At 37.2% G+C, this 17,241-nt stretch overlaps 1 protein-coding gene across 5 annotated transcripts in view; it reads right to left on the bottom strand.

Moving 5' to 3' along the window:
• The window catches only part of ANGPT1 (angiopoietin 1), a 278,415-nt gene that overhangs the window by 129,747 nt on the left and 131,427 nt on the right, over positions 1-17,241 (bottom strand). For all 5 annotated transcript variants that reach the window (XM_070392098.1, XM_070392096.1, XM_070392097.1 and 2 more), the window contains exon 2: positions 3,574-3,729. In XM_070392098.1, coding sequence (XP_070248199.1) covers positions 3,574-3,729 — 156 coding nt within the window. The remainder of the gene's footprint in view (positions 1-3,573; positions 3,730-17,241) is intronic.

Raw genomic sequence — 17,241 nt, 5'->3', positions numbered from 1 at the left:
TATCCACTGAGCCAAACCGGTTAGGGCATCATTGGCAAATTTATTCTACTGCCATTTCAGTTAGGCCAAGGCTAAATGTTTATTTGACTAGTCTCTCATCAAATTAAAAAGATCCAGTGGTTCAATTTTTAAAGCTGACCTTACAAATCTATTTCTGACTAGAGATTCATTCTTATCGATGAAACTATTCCTGAACTGTCTTAAATTTGTAATTGTACAATTGAAGTCCGAACAACAGGTGTGAGAGTTCATGAATTCTGAGGAGCAAATGATAAAATGAGATTAGACATGCAGGAAATCTATTAGGAGAAATGTCTGTAAGGGAAAATTGAGAAGATGTGAGAGTTGTAGGAGGACCTTCTGCCTAGGATGCAGGTCTAGGCACAGTGAAGAGGAGGGAGAAGGAAGGGAGACTGCGTGGAAATCTTAGTCTGCAGGACAGTTGTGGGAAAGTTTAACAAGGCTGATGGAGAGCCTTTTGTCAAGGTCGTGTCAGTGGAGTCTCCCAGCTCCCAGGAGCAGGTCTGACCAAGTGTTGCTGCCACGTATCACTGGCTGGAAGTGGCCGCTGGAAATTGTGGCCTCTGCACCCACACAGTGATGGATTTCAGAGCACAGCCCCTAGAACCACTGGTCAGTTACACTCCCCATAGTAGAAAGGTGTATTTTTTTGACTGCAAGGAAAGACTCTGTAGCTAATTCATTCAAGGATAAGTTAGGAAAGAAATGGCTTAGAAACGCTTGCTATATTAACTCAGTTAAACTCACTGAGGATAAGAACTGCTTCTACAAAACACCTATTAAAATATCTTGCATCAAGGAAGTACTTAAAATATATCTTTGTAAATTTGATTAAATTCCATTTCTAACACTATGGGTCCCATACAATTCATTGGAAATTGGAGGAAACTCAGGCTCCATATCTAAGGAACTTCCCTATAGTTACACAGCCAGCAAGGACAGCACTGGCCGTGGGATTGAGTGAGAGGATGTGCAGTCACAGGCAACACGGCAATAACAGGGGAGCCATCAGCAGCAGCAGAGAAGCAGCAGCAGCATCTGTGTCACTTATGGCAAACACTTAGTGGCTACTATTAGGTTTACTTTACCTTTGCTTTATCTGATTCCCATCTAACTCTCTGCTTAAAGCCATTTAGTGCCACCACCTTAGCGAGGGAAAGGAATCTAGACTCTGATGCTGAACTCCCTGGGTTCAAATATTCGCTCTGACATTTACCACTTTTTTCATCTGGGTCAAGTTGGTTCACCTCCTTGGGTTTCAGTTTCTATATCTTTTTAAAAATATATGCATTTATTGATTTTAGAGAGGAAGAGAGAGGAGGAGAGAGATAGAAATATCAATGATGAGAGATAATCATTGATTGGCTGTCTCCTTCATGCCCCTTACTGAGGATTGAGCATGTCCCCTGACTGGGAATCGAACCCTGACCTCCTGGTTCCATAGGTCTATACTCAACCACTGAGTCATGCTGGCTGGGCCCAGTTTCTACATCTTTAAACAAGAGATAGTAATAGTACCTACCTCACAGAATTAAAAAATATATATATTAAATAGGTAATATATATTTAAAGTTTCTTAGAACAGAGTTCAGCGCAGGTTATCAGAGGTGAATTTTAATGTAGTTTATCTATTATTGTCCCTCTAATCAACACTGGCCTGAGGAAGAAGTCAGAAATAGACTCTCACTACAGGAAGGTCATGAATAATGTTTGAAAGGAACACCTTCCTATTGCACACTTGGAAAGAGGAACTGGAAGGAGAGGAGATGTTGGTACAAACTGATAACAGAGTGAGAAAAACACTGCAAGCTGGAATACAGAGGAAGAAACGGGCTGGGGTTGGTTCCCAATTCTCACCACCAAGGCCAGCAGCGTTACTTAAATGTGCTCATTATCTGTCTCCTTTCTGATCTTGATGCTTAGAGTATTGAGCACAAGAGTATTTTTAAATGCCATTGCGGTAAAACCATGGCTTTAACACCTTTTGCTAAGGTCAAGCCCAGAAGGTGAGCAGAGGACTGGGAAGCAATGTTACTTATCTCTAGAACATCATCCCGTGAAAGCTAGGGCACTAAAATAGATTGCAAAACCATTGGCATGAGCTCCTGAAATAACTGAGGACCAGTCAGTTTAGGGAAAGCAGCACTCACCAACCATGAAACAATATAGGATGAATATGGGAGCCAAAACCAGGAACACACCTAGATAGCACAAAAAGGCTTTACTGGTTTATAAGTGCTCACTATAAAAGAATAGAGTGAGGATAAAAATAAAACGTAATTTGTACATGGGAAATTGGTTTGCATAACATAAAATGCTCTATCCATATAGATTATTATTATCATTTCTCTTTAAATATCAGCAATGTAATGCCAATAACACAAATGAAATAAAATAGAAATAAGGTTGCATCTTACTTTTAAACTTATATTGCTAAAATAATTAAACAAGGAGGCAGTTAGGCTGAGGTGGCTGTAATGCTCTGAAACCTACATAAGCAAACCAAAACCTAAGCCAGAATCAATGCACTTGAATCCAAGAAAATGAAACTTAGGAACAACCAATCACAAAGAGCCAGCAAGGATTTCCCAAATAAGGCAACTACTTAAGCTACAACCAATCAAATTACTTCCGCATCTTCTCTATTAAAACTTTTCCCTTAGTTCCCTGGTAGGCACTGCCCAATCCTAACCAATGTTTGCTCACATAAACTCTTGACAATTTTAATGTGTCTCAGTTTACCTTTTAACAGTATTATCTCAGCTTTGATTCCAGAAATTAACTATATTGGTTTTCAGAATGGTAGCTGAAATAGCTATTTTCATGGTACTAAGCAGATAAAGAGATCATAATTGAGTCATTAAAAATGACATTTTCACTAAACTGTAAAAATAGGTTTGTGACAGTGATGATTAAAGGATATTTTATTGATTTGTACAATAGATATGTATGATTGTACCTTAATAAGTATGTCATTGCCCATGGTAGGATAATATATACATACATATGTATGTTCATGTATATGTGTACATATGGAGAAAGAGTTTTAATGGATTCCTCATTATGAAATCATTATGAATGATAATAAAAAACACTACACATTCCTGATTAGTTCATTTGGGGTTTTCCTTCCAATCCACTGTGCTACAAAACCTCTGCAGGTGCCACTATGGCTAAGAACTACTGGACAAAGCAAGGCAGATAAAGAATGTACATAAAAGGTACCAATTGGACCCAAATGGTTATTTTGTTTGACACATATCCTAACACAGTTGGTAGCTGCAGTGTTTATTTGAATGGAAATGCTGATTAAGTCCTCTGCCAGTCCTGTTTTTACAAACACATACAAAGCTAAATATACCAACCCTCATCTAATCAAAAGAAACATGCATAGCATGTCAGGCAGTCCTTGTTGTTATTACCAAACCAACAAAAATGTATATGTTTCCCCAGTCCCAGTGTGAAATGAGCTCTGTGTTTATGGAGTAAGCTAATGGAAAAAAAAAAAAATCTTCCCGGTTAAGAGTTTGTGGACTGGCCTAGGGGTCGTACCTGCGTCTCCACATCTGTCAGCTTTCTGGTCTGCTCTGCGGTCTGCGAGAGGAGGCTGGTTCCTATCTCAAGCATGGTGGCCGTGTGGTTCTGAACTGCATTCTGCTGTATCTGGGCCATTTCCGACTTCATATTTTCCACCACGTAATTCTCAATCTGCAAGAGATAAAGGACAAAATATACTACATTATAAGCAAAGCCTCTCAGTCGGAGCATGTAATATTTACAATGACAAAACGAGACACAGCTGGCAAATTAGCCATCTGGCAGGGCTCCTCTGCATCTCTGGGAGTTGGGGAACTGGAGCAGAGCACACAGGAATCCAGTTGTTAACAAACTGCTAATAGACTGATACATGTATGGAATCATCACAAGCATAACGAACATTTGCACTTGAATAGTGCTTTCTTACTTTCGACATCATCTCCTTTAACCCTCAGAGCAAAGATGTGAGAGTTAGGCACAGATGGCCTTGTTGTTCTTTTTATTTTATAGCCGAGAAAACAGAATAAGAGAATGTGACTTGAGCCCAAGGTCACTCAACAAGAATGCAGCAGGTTTAGCATTAGACAACTTAAGTCAGAGTCTTGGTTCCCTGGTCTTTCCATTACACCACATTGACCACTCATCTAAGAAAAATTTAGCCTCCTCCTTCCATTTCTATAATGAAAAATAAAGATGGTGCTGAGTTATGGGAATGGAATGACAGATGCTCCAAACACAAGCTTTAAAAAAATATTAAAGTATAGGCAGCCAAATATGTAATGAGCTGCAGAACCTCAGAGCTAGGTAAAACTATTCTCATTGCGCCTTTGTAAGCTAAAATTAAAAAAGGCCCTGAAATAGCCAATAAAGCTTCATTTGGCATTCTCGCTTTGGATTATATTTAGTCCTATTTATGATGCCATCTTTGAAGAATACTATAGTTATAAAATAAATGGTATACCATGGGGGCCAAGAAGAATTACTATGTGACTTACTATGTGGGAGTCTGGTAGGCATCTGGGAGAATACAGCTAAGCATATGCACTACTCAGAAATACAGAAGAAGCCTGTACCTCCCTGTCAGAGCACTTAATTCTCCCCCACCACTGTGTGGTGACTACATTTTATTACCCAATTACACATATGGGGAAACTGCATCCCAGAGAAGTCAGGTCCAAGGCCACACACCACAAAAACAGCCAGACTTGGATTTGAGTGCTGAAGTCCTTAACTTTCATACCAACACTTTTAACCACTTGATAGCTCTGCCAAGTCGTGCTTCACAAGCTGGGTTCCAAATCATTAACAGCTACGTGACTTTTACTGACTTAGTGATCCATAATGCATCCGCTATTTTATAATCCACAGTGACATTACTGTCCTGTATTAAATACAGTATAAAACTAAATTCCCCTTTGTGAAACTTTGGCAGTTTACTTTCTAACACCATCTCTTGCTTATTTCTCTTTATTAAATATGAATGAATCTGCCTCAAGCTAAAGAAAATGAAAAGTTAGGACCAAACTCATATTGCTTTTAATCAATTCCTTTTTTCTTGGTCAATATAAGGTAATTTCCCTTCATCTTTTATTCCCAAATTAGAAGTGGAGGGGGTGGGGGGGGGGGGGAGAATTCAACCTACAAAAAGCTTTATAAAACAAATAAAAAATAGATTAAAGTAAATATCTGGAAATCATCTTAACAAGAGGTAAGGTCTCTAAGCCAAATCTTGGCTTTATTCCACTTGAACTAACACATTTAAACAATGGAAGGGTAGAGTTAAGGAGGGTAGATCAGAGTATCAGCCATCTGATGTTTTGAATGCTGCATTGCATGTTTCCCCTTTTCCTAATTACATTCCTTAAATTTCTTTTGGGAAATGATCTTTTCCACCTTCACAACAAACGCTTCAGGTGGAATTGTATCCCCCTAGATTCGGGAGTAGGTACATGTTTGAGCCTGAAAACCAGAATGTTCTGCTCTTACTTAGAGAAAGTGAATAGTTCATGAATAGAAAAAGATTCTAAACAAGGCCACTAAGTCTGAGTTCTGCAATTTTGTCCAACTATTTCACAAAACAAATTTTTTACCTCTATGCTTAGTAAGCTGGTAACATATATGCCTGAGACTTCAATCACAAAACCAGAGCAAGCCTAAGAATAAGGCCAACTCAGAAAGACAGACAGACAGACTGATAGGTAATATAGACAGAAAGATATATTTTTTAAAAAATATTTTTTAATCCTCACCTGAGGATATGTTTTTATTGATTTTAGAGAGAGGGGAGGGGGGGGGGAGAGAGAGAGAGACAGAGAGAGAGGAAGGAAGAGAGAGCGCGTGAAAGAGAGAGAGAGAGAGAGAGAGAGAGAGAGAGAGAGATCAATGTGAGAGAGTAACATCAATTGGTTGCCTCCCTTATGCTCCTGACTTGGGATCCCACAACCTAGGTATGTGACCTGACTGACCAGGAATCAAACCAACAATCTTTTTGTGTTTGTGATAATGCTTTAACCAACTGAGCCACCTGGCCAGGGCTAGAAGTATATCTTTAGAGCACCTTGATCCAGTCATGTTTTTAGCCAGATCCACCCTTGGGCATTCATTTGTAAACTGTATGATCTAATAATCTCCCCTTGAGCAGTCCACTTTTTTTTCCCCTCCAGTCATTAATTTAGATTTCTAACACAACCAAAAGAGTCTTAATAAATACTTTTGATAGCTTTTAGTAAAGGAAGCTTCAGACAGGCAAACATTAGCAGCATGTTCTTTGCTTGCCCAGGGAATTTGGGACTGTATATGAACATGTATATTCTCAAATAGGGCAGGTAAATCTCCATCAAGGAGATAACTATCATTTATAGCTAATACTTATCAATTGTCTACTCTGTGGCAGGCACTGAGCTAAGTGGTCTTTTTTTTAATAACAGCATAGACTCATTATAGGTGAGATTATTGAAGCTTAGAAAATTCACAACTTGCTCAAGATGAAACAAGAATTCAACTGCCAGTGCCAACCCATGTTCTTACCCTTTAACCTATTCAGCTTGGCACTGCTTAATTTTTCTACATATTTTATTATGTAGCTCCTAAACCTTGTATGTTCATCAAAAAAATATATGGAGAGTGTTTTAAAAATGCAGGTAAAGGTACAACACATCAGAACTCTGAAACAGAATTTTCAAGGGTATGTTACTAGGAAACTATATGTTTTCAAATGCTTCCAACTGTGATTCTGTTTCAGGCAAAGAGCAGTGATTCTCAAGGTGTGGTCCAAAGAATAACTGCCTGTGTGAGAACTATTTGTGAATAGTCTGCCATGAGATAAAGAACTTGTGTCAGAATGCAAATTAGTGCCACTAAGTTCACTTATACAATATAAGTATGTGTATATAGATAGTGGAGCAAGACTTTCTCAGTGAAGAAAGAGATGCTCTAACACTTTAATTTATATTCTGGTGCAAGCTTCTTAACATTGTTCGTAACATTTCCTTGAGTGTCAGTAATTTATAGCATCCATTTTTTTCTGATATGTCAGATTCCCTGCTTATGAATACATGTTAAATAATAACTTCGTTTCCCATGTAGATTTCTCTCCTGAGAAAGAAGTCATTAATCAGTGAGCTCTGATACAATCTGCTTGATAATTACACATCAATTTTTAATGCAGTTGGTTAGTGGGCATCAGTTTCAGAGCTTGACTTACTTTGGGTGCAATAATAATCATGTTTCCCAGACTCCATAGAGGAGGACACCTCCAGCATAGGTCGATCCTACCTATGATAGACTGATCGATCTATCTATCTATCTATCTATCTATCTATCTATCTATCTATCTATCTAGTATTATTGTGCTTTCCTAAACTGTAAAAGTTAATACCAGCAAAGCCAAATGACTGCTTTATGTCTGCATTCATCACAAAAAAATCTCCCAATTCTGCTGGCTCTGTTGTAGAAATAAAGTAGATCTCCAACCTACACTAAAATTATCATTTGGGCTGCCATGATGAGTAACATGAATATAACTCTAGTTAATCATTGTTTAATCAAATGGAGCTGCTTTCTTTAGGAGTAACTGCCTTTTAATGTGTAAGGTAATGGCACTCTTAAGTAGCAAAACCCAGATGTAGTTGATTTAAAGACTGAGGAGAGAGACAGAAGTCAAATATACAATGTGTGATTAATAAGAGGGACCACTTTCATCTTATCTCTAAACATTCCTCTGTAGATGTATAACTATGAAATCCATCTTGATGTGCCATATCGGCTGGGTTCAGGAAGGTTTTGCAACAAATGTGCTTGTCTTCATGTATTACCTACTGGTTTTTAAAATGTTTGCAGAATATGATGGCTACGTCAAGGTTCAATATTTTAAAAATATGTAGGATGTGCATTTTAAGCTTAGAGGTTGCTGAGCACAAGAGTTGATGGGTCATAAAGTAGGAAAATCCCAATCTGAATCATATAATTATTTGACTGTACGGCCACTCTCAGTGTTTAACTCCAGAGTTTTATAAGTATTGCCCAAAATACTTTTCAATAGTATGCAGGATGCAATTTGAAATGAGATAATGAACACTAAATGATGATTTTTTTAAAGTAAGGAAATAAGGTTACATTCCTAAAGTGATTAAGTATTTACAAAGAGCTTTCATTCACATTAACTTAATTCTTACACCAACCCTATGGGGAGAGTATTGACACCATTTCATGGTTTAAGAAATGGATGCTTAGAGACCTTAGGTGAATTGATAGAGGTGAAAGAAAGGACTCAAATCCATCGTCTGATGTTCCACTAACCCCAGAACTATGGGAAATGCTCTGTCGATGGATTGGTTGGCTGGTTGATTGACTGATTGATTGGTTAATTTCATATTTTAGCTAGCTCATTGAGAATTCATTTACTTATTCCTTTGAGAAAACATGCATCATTACAGGATGATTACTTCACTCTACTTGACCATGTAGGAGGCTAAGTTAATTTGAGGTGAGGTGAGAGGCTCTAGGACCAGGTATATGAAATTTACTTTGCCAGCATTTTTAATACAATGGTCCTTCCATCAGTTCCTACCTTTTTTCTTAGTATGTAGTTTATAACATGTTTGTTTACTTCTGCCCATTCTATTTCTATAAACCATTGTAAAATATAACAAAGGAATAACAACAACCTAGCCTGGTTCTGCACATGTAGCTCATTGACTCCGTATAACAATCTAGGCACTGTATTCATTTTCCTCGTTTCACTGATAAGAAAACAGGCTAAAGGAAGTTAAATAAATTGTCTATGATGACACAGTGAGTCTGTGGAAGAGCTGGTATGTTGCTTTGAAGGTACCAGTAGCTAGATGGCCTCACAGGCTGTACTCCATTTTAAAGTATAGTCACCCATCATGTACAAGCACACTACCACCAACATCACAGACAAACTCTGGTAACACAATATTCATGCAGGGAATACATAAAATACAGGACTGATGTGATAAAACTTGTTCAAAGATATAATTTCTCAGTTTTTTATTTAACACGTTAAGCGCCCAGTCACTGGTGACTGACACTATACTTTCCATCAGGTAGACAAAACAGGCTGAGCGCTTAATGTGTTAATCATATATTCTGATTGATAGCTACACTATCTTGGGAAATGGTACAGGTGATGTGAAAGAAAATATATAGTCAACTATATTACAAATAGTATTATTAATTAGAAAATAATATTTTAAGACATCAAGATTATCACCCATTTGTAGCTCATTCATACATTGCTTGCCCATGTCTTTTACCTACCATCTAATAGAGAATGAATGCTACCATTTTCTTTTATAAGAAGGTTTTAGAAGAACTCTTACTGGGCCCTCAAAATTTTGCTGCTTCATGTTCATGAGATCCAAAATCTGTGTGATATTATGACATGTCTTTTCATGTGAAATGCATCCTCTATCACTTCACTTCAAGAGATCACTTCAAGGGATCTCTTAAATGAGAGCATATCTTAAAGCACAAAGAATAGAATTTCTCCATGTAATTCTTATTAAAAGAACATTTTAAGCCCTATAAAAATTGACAAAGGCATTGTTCACTTAAAATATGTTGTAGATTAAGTGGACTCTCAATGAATGTTGGTGCATATGGTATTACTCAGTTATGGCAAAACAGCCATGAAATAAAGTAAAAGGGTAAATATGGGAAAGCAATAAAAAGGTAAAACAATGCAAAAAATGCCTTATCATTGTTTCATAAATCAGTGGCAATATTGAAAAACGAGGTTTATGGTTTTATAAAAAAAATGACTGAAGCCAAATATATTATTTGCAGGAATTTCTATTATTAGATTCCCCCAGTATACTGCTTCTTGTACCAAAGGAAGTATAACCATCTCCTTAGACAACAGATCTATTTAGCTGACCTTTGAAATAGTTTCTGTACTGATATGTGTGACATGAATCCCATTTCTCATTTTGGTATCTGAAGGAACACTTACTATTTATAGGAGAAAGAACCGTTAGAATAAGTGAGCTGGAAGAGACATTAAATATTATGAGCTCCAAGGATCTCGTTTTATAGACAGGATGACCGAGGTTCAGGGAGTATGTTATAGAAAGCAAGGTGAAGAAACTAATTAATGTCAGATGTCGGGCTGTGGCCACTCAGTGTGTGCGGAACTGATTTACCAGCACGCGGGGCCAACAACAATGGCTGCTAGTACTGTTGGCCCACCCCACACTTCTTTCCCAGTTCCTTGCTTCTTCTTACTACTTGCTTTACTTCTGGTGGCTCCTAATTTGAAGCTCCCCTTTCACAATACTAATTCATCACAATCAGTTTTGGGGGTGTTGACTTTGCTTCCTGCACTATCCTTGCTTCCTAATACTGATGCCCACCAGCCACTCCTCAGCCATTGAGCCTCAGCACCCCTGATTTTATTCTTCCTATGGATCACCCCACAAAGTGCCAACAAACCAGGACCAGACTGTTAAACCAATTCAGGCTTATTAACCTCTCATTAGTTCAATTTACTCCTAGCAAATGTGGGATAAATACATCCTAAACCTGGTGCCAGATTCTACAAGTACAAAGAGTTGACTTATAGAAAATAGACAATGTGTAAGTGGGTCCTTTCAACAGAACTGGTGAATTCTCTAATGGAGTTTACCTCTGACTACATTTCTTCCTGTAAATATTCTTATCTCTGCTTGATAGGGAGAAGCTCTCAGCTTCAGATGTTAATAGTGTGAGGGGGTGTTCATCACACCATCTCCAATGGAGTAGTAGCAACACCTCCATTGAGGCATATGGAGAAGCTAAGCTACCAAGGGCACACCAGAAAATCCTATATGCACAAAACCTGCAATCAAGTCTTTTAAGACCACATTTTGCTTCTGAAAGTTGCCAGTCACATATGGTATCCTTGATTTGGTCCAGGATCCAAGTAATTCTCTCTTCATATAAATAAAATAGGAGTTTCCTGTGCCAAAACACATTTTACTAGCCTGGCACCTTTTACACCCACCTTCTCACACCCATGAAACTTTGAAAATATTTCTAAGTGTCTGCTTAATTTTTTCTTTCCATTTTTAAATGCAGATGTATATACTAGTAAAAAGCCAGGAGTCAAGTTATCTAGATTCTGATCTAGGTACTATTGTTGATTTACTCCATGAACTTGGGCAAGTCATTTAAAGCAATTTGGGTTTCAGATCTTCATCTACGAAATGAAGCGTTGGATTAAGTTATTTATACTGTTTCTCTTGAAGCTCTCAAATAATTTAAATCTTCCTTTATAAAGTCCAAGAGTCCACAAAATTTTTATTTTTATTTATTATAGAAAATTAAAATGTGGATGTACATGCCTATGTCTATAAAACATATAATACTTTATCTTTAATGGCAGTTAGGAAACAGTGATATAGGAACACAGTAGAAAAGCCCTGGATCAAGTCTCTAGAGCAGGCACATCTGTTTTAAGATAAAGAGCTAGAATTTCTGATTCCCTTAATCCCCAGGCACCATTCTGTCCAAAATATATCCCTTGTCATTCATCAACACAACCTGGCTTTCTTCCTATGTTTTTTGTATCAATGAAGGGCACCACACCACCTACCCATTCATTCAAGCCACAGGAGTTATCTTGACTATTCCTTGCCTTCATTTTCTTCAATCAACATCAGACTACATTGCTTCTGTTTCATGAAGAGTACCTAGATCCATCTCTCTCCCCCCTTCCCTTTCTCCCTACCACATCTCTTTATCTTCTCTGGCACTGACTTAGGTCAGACTCTCATCATTTTTCTTCTGGATTTGTTAATGGCCCCATAACTGGTCTCCTGACTCCAGACTTGCTTCCTCCAATCCATCATCCAAGGCATCACCAGAGGGATCTATTTAAAACGTAAATATGGCCTCATCATGCCACTGCTTAAACTCTTTCAGTGGTTTCCACTACCTGCAGATCAAGTCACAACTCCTTAATCAGCACAGAACTTTTATGTTCTGGACTCAGCTTCCCTCTCCCTACTTGTACCCTATGCTTAAGATATACCAAATTGTTTGTATTTTTCCAAACATACTTTTTTTTTCTACCATGCTTTTGCACATGACTTTGCTCTGATTGGAATGTTCCTTTTGTACTCATCTTCCCTTTTCCTGGGGTAGGCCCTGCTTTTTTACAAACACTAAGCATAAAGTTCAACCCCCTTTAATAATACATATAAGTGCCTTTGTGTGTATATATGTGTGTATATTTACTTGCATGTATATGCTCTCACACACATATATTCCATGCTCCTAACCTATGTGTGTCAGGTTCTCTATTCATGCCTTGTGGTTTTGTTCATTTCATTGTAGTTTACATCATTAAAGGTCCATTTTAAATGACCAGTGCATCACTTTGGATGAGGTGTTTTTTATGTCAAATTTGATCACCATAGATCAGTGATTTTCAACCTTTTCATCTCATGGCACACATAATTACTAAAATTCTGTGGCACACTAAAAATATATTTTTGCCAATATGACAAAAAAGTAGGTATAAATTTGATTAATTCACACCAGATAGCTATTGTTGTGTTGGCTATTATTATTTTTTATTGGACAATCCAAGAGAAAAGAGGTCATTGCCCCTGACTAAATAGTCAGTTATCACATGTTTTAAAAATTCTAATGGTACACAGGCAGCTGTAGATAATGCCTGACTATTTAGTCATGGACAGCTTTAGTATTGTGCCTACCAACTGAGAAACCTTTTTCCCAAATTCTGAATTTATACTTCCATGACAGACAAACTGGAAGAACCCCAAAGTAACTTTGTACACATTGTTTTTATATCAACGAAAGTGATAATTTTTAAATAAAAAATATATTGTTTCCAATAGAAAATTAGAAACTTATCTTCCTTTACTTTAATGTGTTTTAGTTTCTTGTGAATCTTCTGGAATGAAATTTAACCCCTGAATGCTCATATAAATATTTTTTGGTTCTCTTAAAAAAAAAGAGAGAAAGAAAACTGTCATCTAAGCTAGAGACCACACCGCAGGAAGTGCATTGTGGGGGATTGACGCAGTAAAAGAGAGTCTCCACAGGATAATTCTAAGAAACATTTTTGCAAACTACACTTTTTCTCATGTGACAAATGGCAGTGATCCAAATGAGTAGCTTATGAAGTTTAGCTTTTAAAAAACCACCTACATTAAATGAAACACTGCCAGAAAAATCATGCATCTTAAGTACTCAGCAGATAATATAAGGTACTCAGCTACAGAAATTCAAAATCCTAAATAATTAAGGGATTTATACATTTTCAGGAATACCATTACTAGATAGAAAATTGCTATCATTTTACTATGGTGTTTCATATGAAATTGCAAGGTATTAGCACTTAAAATCTAACCTCATTCCAATAAAAACCCTCTATTCAACTTTCTGACTTTTTAATCTATTCCTTTTCCATATATGCTGCTTCTTTTCATGAAATAAAGTTGCTCTATTAGCCTTCCTTTTCTTTTGTAATACCCCTAAAGTTCATGGTTGCTTTTTTAAAAATTAACTTTCATTTGCTAAAACGGCAAAATTATTAGTAAAAGTGTGTGTGTGTGTGTGTGTGTGTGTGTGTGTGTGTTTTCTCTACAATATGGGATTACTCAATGGAACACACATAAATTTGTATAGGCATAAAACTGTCAACATCATTGTATAATAAACATTCCAAAGCATTATGTGTGAGGTCTAATTTTTCCTGAATAATGTTTGTTGAGTAGATCTTACTTAAATTACCCTTGGTCCAACTACTGGAAAGATTAGTAGGATGAAAACCTAAGAAAGGGACAATGATTGCTGACATCTTATAAATGAAATGAAATCCCTGTTTTTCCTCACTTTGATCAAAGGACTGCAAACATTGGGCATTGTTTGTTCCTTTACAAAGACCATTTTGGTACCCTGGTGATACTTGTTATATCTCAAGTGCTATTGGAAGAGAGCCAAATTAACATTACAATGAATTGGTTTCTTAGAATTAACCACTACACATGAGAGAATGAAACTAAGCATGGATCACTGCTAAAATACCTGCTCCCCTTACCACATGTATCGCCAGGGGAATTTTGTAAAAGTCCATCTTAAGGAGTCATTAATCTTAAAGAATCAAGAAAAAAATTTAAAGTTATGGTTTGTAAAACCAGGTTATCAAATATAATATTTAAGTGCAATGAACAAACAAGACATTTCCAGAACCAAGGAACTAAATAAGTTTGGAAGCGATCATTTTAAGTGACTTCTGATGCCAGCAGAAAGAGACTTCCAAGTAATAGAATTCTGGATTACTGTTATTAAGCTACAACATGCTAGTAAAGCATTAACAACTCATAGTCATTCTGCTCATTCATTCATTAAGAAACACTCACTGAATATCTACTATTTCATAGGTATTATGCTAGGCAGCATTAATATCAAAATTAAGAGACTTCTTTGTAAAAGCCTTAAAAATAATGTAGCAGCATTTAACACATTATAAGAAATGAAAAAATCACCCCAAAACCTACTATACCTCCTCCACTCATTGTACTTATTATCCATCAGCTGTCTCTCCCACTAAACTGTGAGCAACTTGAGAACAAAGACTGTCTCCACTTCTATATTTCCTCTATAAAACAGAAGTTCAACATTGGTTTGCTAAATGACTTTACCTTTACAACCTGAATTTTTTCCCTTTGTGACAGCATGCATGAACCTTGAAAGCATTATGCTAAGTGAAATAAGCCAGTCAGAGAAAGACAAGTACCATATGATTTCACTCATATGTGGAATCTAATGAATAAAATGAACTAACAAGCAAAATAGAGACAGATTTATAAATAGAGAGAGAGGGGTTTGGGTGAGGGAGCTGGAGAGATTGAGAAGATAATAAAAGAGGAAAAAGAAGTCATCTCTTAATTTAACCATCTAAGATCAGCATCCATGATTAAATAGTCAGGTGTTGCATGTCTTAAAAATTCTTTCGGCACACTGGTTGAAAACCGCTGCCTTATTATATGGTTCCTTCAGTGCTTTCATTTATTAAGTTAACAGTGTGTCATTGAGACTTGGATGTATTAGCAGTATAGTTTTACTATAAATTATGAGGCAGAATTAGTAGAGTTAACTGCTAATAAGATAGTCTTGTACTGACTTACTCTGAAGAGAAGGGTACAGTTAGACCCACTGCCCAGAGTTCTAGCTCTGGCACTAGAAGGAGTAAATGCTCTCCAGCCTCTCACAGAGCCCCTGGGAATTCTTCTCTAATGAGCAGAAGGGAAACTTATGGTGAATCTTCCCCCACTTATGGACTATACCTCAAGGATCCACGTAAATGATGTTTATCTTTGTCAAATATGTATCTCCCAAAATAAATTGAGAAAGCAATGAGGGGTTTGAGAAAGAAAGGTAAACAAGGCAACAGTTAACAAAACTAAAAATGAATTCCATCGTTCTTCCCATAAGTTACATTAAGATTTTAAAATAACCATGACCACAATTATAAAGCCAGCCCTTTCAACTTCCCAGGCAGCATTCCACTGAATGGATTGTGTAATCTAGATTTTAAGGTACAAAGTGGCTAAAAAGTACCAGCTTTACATGGCTTAAAAAAACTTTCTACTTAACATAATAAGTAGTATACAAAAATGATATATTCAGTACATTTTCAATGATGGGTAAGTGTACACAGACACATTTGTATGCACTGGAAAAAGAAAAGAAAAAACACTGAATTGTGAACAGTGCTTATCTCTGGCTGATGGGAAATACAGGTGAATTTTCTTTTTCTTGAAATGATTAGACATTTTCCACTTCCTTTAAGAAAAATGAAAACTTGGCGGCCGTTGTTGCTCAGTGGTTGAGCATCGACCTATGAACCAGGAGGTCATGGTTCAATTCCTGGTCAGGGCACGTGCTGGCGTTGCCGATCCCCAGTGTGGGGCATGCAGGAGGCAGCCTGTCGGTGATTCTCTCTCATCATTGATGTTTCTCTCTCTCCCTCTCGCTTCCTCTCTGAAATCAATAAAAATATATTAAAAAAAGAAAAATGAGAATTTAATTTTCCATTCAGAAAAAAAAAATCCACATAGGATTAAAAGAAAGAGAGAAATGTGCTTAGAATGCATTCACTAAGTGGGAAACTTGTAAACATCTGGCAGTTTAGTGCAGCCTGGTCAGAGCAAACCTGGAAAACACACTGTGACCCACAGATGTGCCCCCACCAGTTCTGCTGGTTTTTCTCATCCAGTGCTGTCCCCTGTTTTGTGGAAAGTTCTATAATAATAGCCACAGTTTATTGAGCACTTCCTATGTGTCAGCCAGTGAGCTAAAGTTTTTCTATACGTCCTTAATCTCTTCCTCACAGCAGCCCTTTGGAATACATATTGTTACTATCTTATACCTATGAGATGGCAGAAGTTCTGAGCAATTGTGTAACATGATCAGGGTCACCGAGCCCAAATGCTGGAGCTGGTACTCAAACTTAAACCTATGTGATGCCCAAGTACATCCTCTTCCCACTTCAGTCAAGGTCAGCTCCTTGGTTAGTGCAAGGATCACAAACAGGCCATTCCCTGTCCAAATCTGTCTAGTTGAAGTGTTTTGTTTGGCTAGCATGTTATTTTTTAAGTAGCCTCAAGCCTTTAGCCAGGAAGCACGGTCTCCAATTAGCCACTGCCCCTACCTCTCTTGGACACAAGACTCCTGGTCCTTTTAGTTATTAAGATAAGCTGCCCCAGTAAAAGAAATTTGAGTTGCCACCAGTTGGGGGGAGGGAGAATAAAGGCACAACATTTGACTATCATCTTCCAATGTTAAAAAGAAAAAAAAAATCCTCTTCATTCACTTGTTCCCCCTTTTTAAACACAATGAAAAATCCTCTTTACCACTATCATGCTTAGAATTATTACAGGAACAATTGGATCAATAAGAAGTGGGCCCTTTGAGGTCTTACTAAACCAAGCATAAAAGTAACTATTTTATTATAGGACAGGGTGACTAAATCTTTCCTCAGCTCTGTGGTGATATGCTATTTATGGTCTCATTATTTATCCTTGCTGAAAAGTATTAGTATTTTCTTTCATTTACTCAACCAGAACAGTGATACCATCTTCATATGGCTTATGGGTGAGTATCATGCTTGTTCTCCTGCTCATTACAACATCACACCTTCAAATAAAA

This window comes from Myotis yumanensis, unplaced genomic scaffold (genome assembly GCF_028538775.1).
Source record: "Myotis yumanensis isolate MYYU_CA2020_CCGP unplaced genomic scaffold, mMyoYum1.0.hap1 SCAF_15, whole genome shotgun sequence".
Lineage (NCBI taxonomy): Eukaryota > Metazoa > Chordata > Mammalia > Chiroptera > Vespertilionidae > Myotis > Myotis yumanensis.
This window is presented reverse-complemented; position numbering and strand designations above follow the sequence as displayed.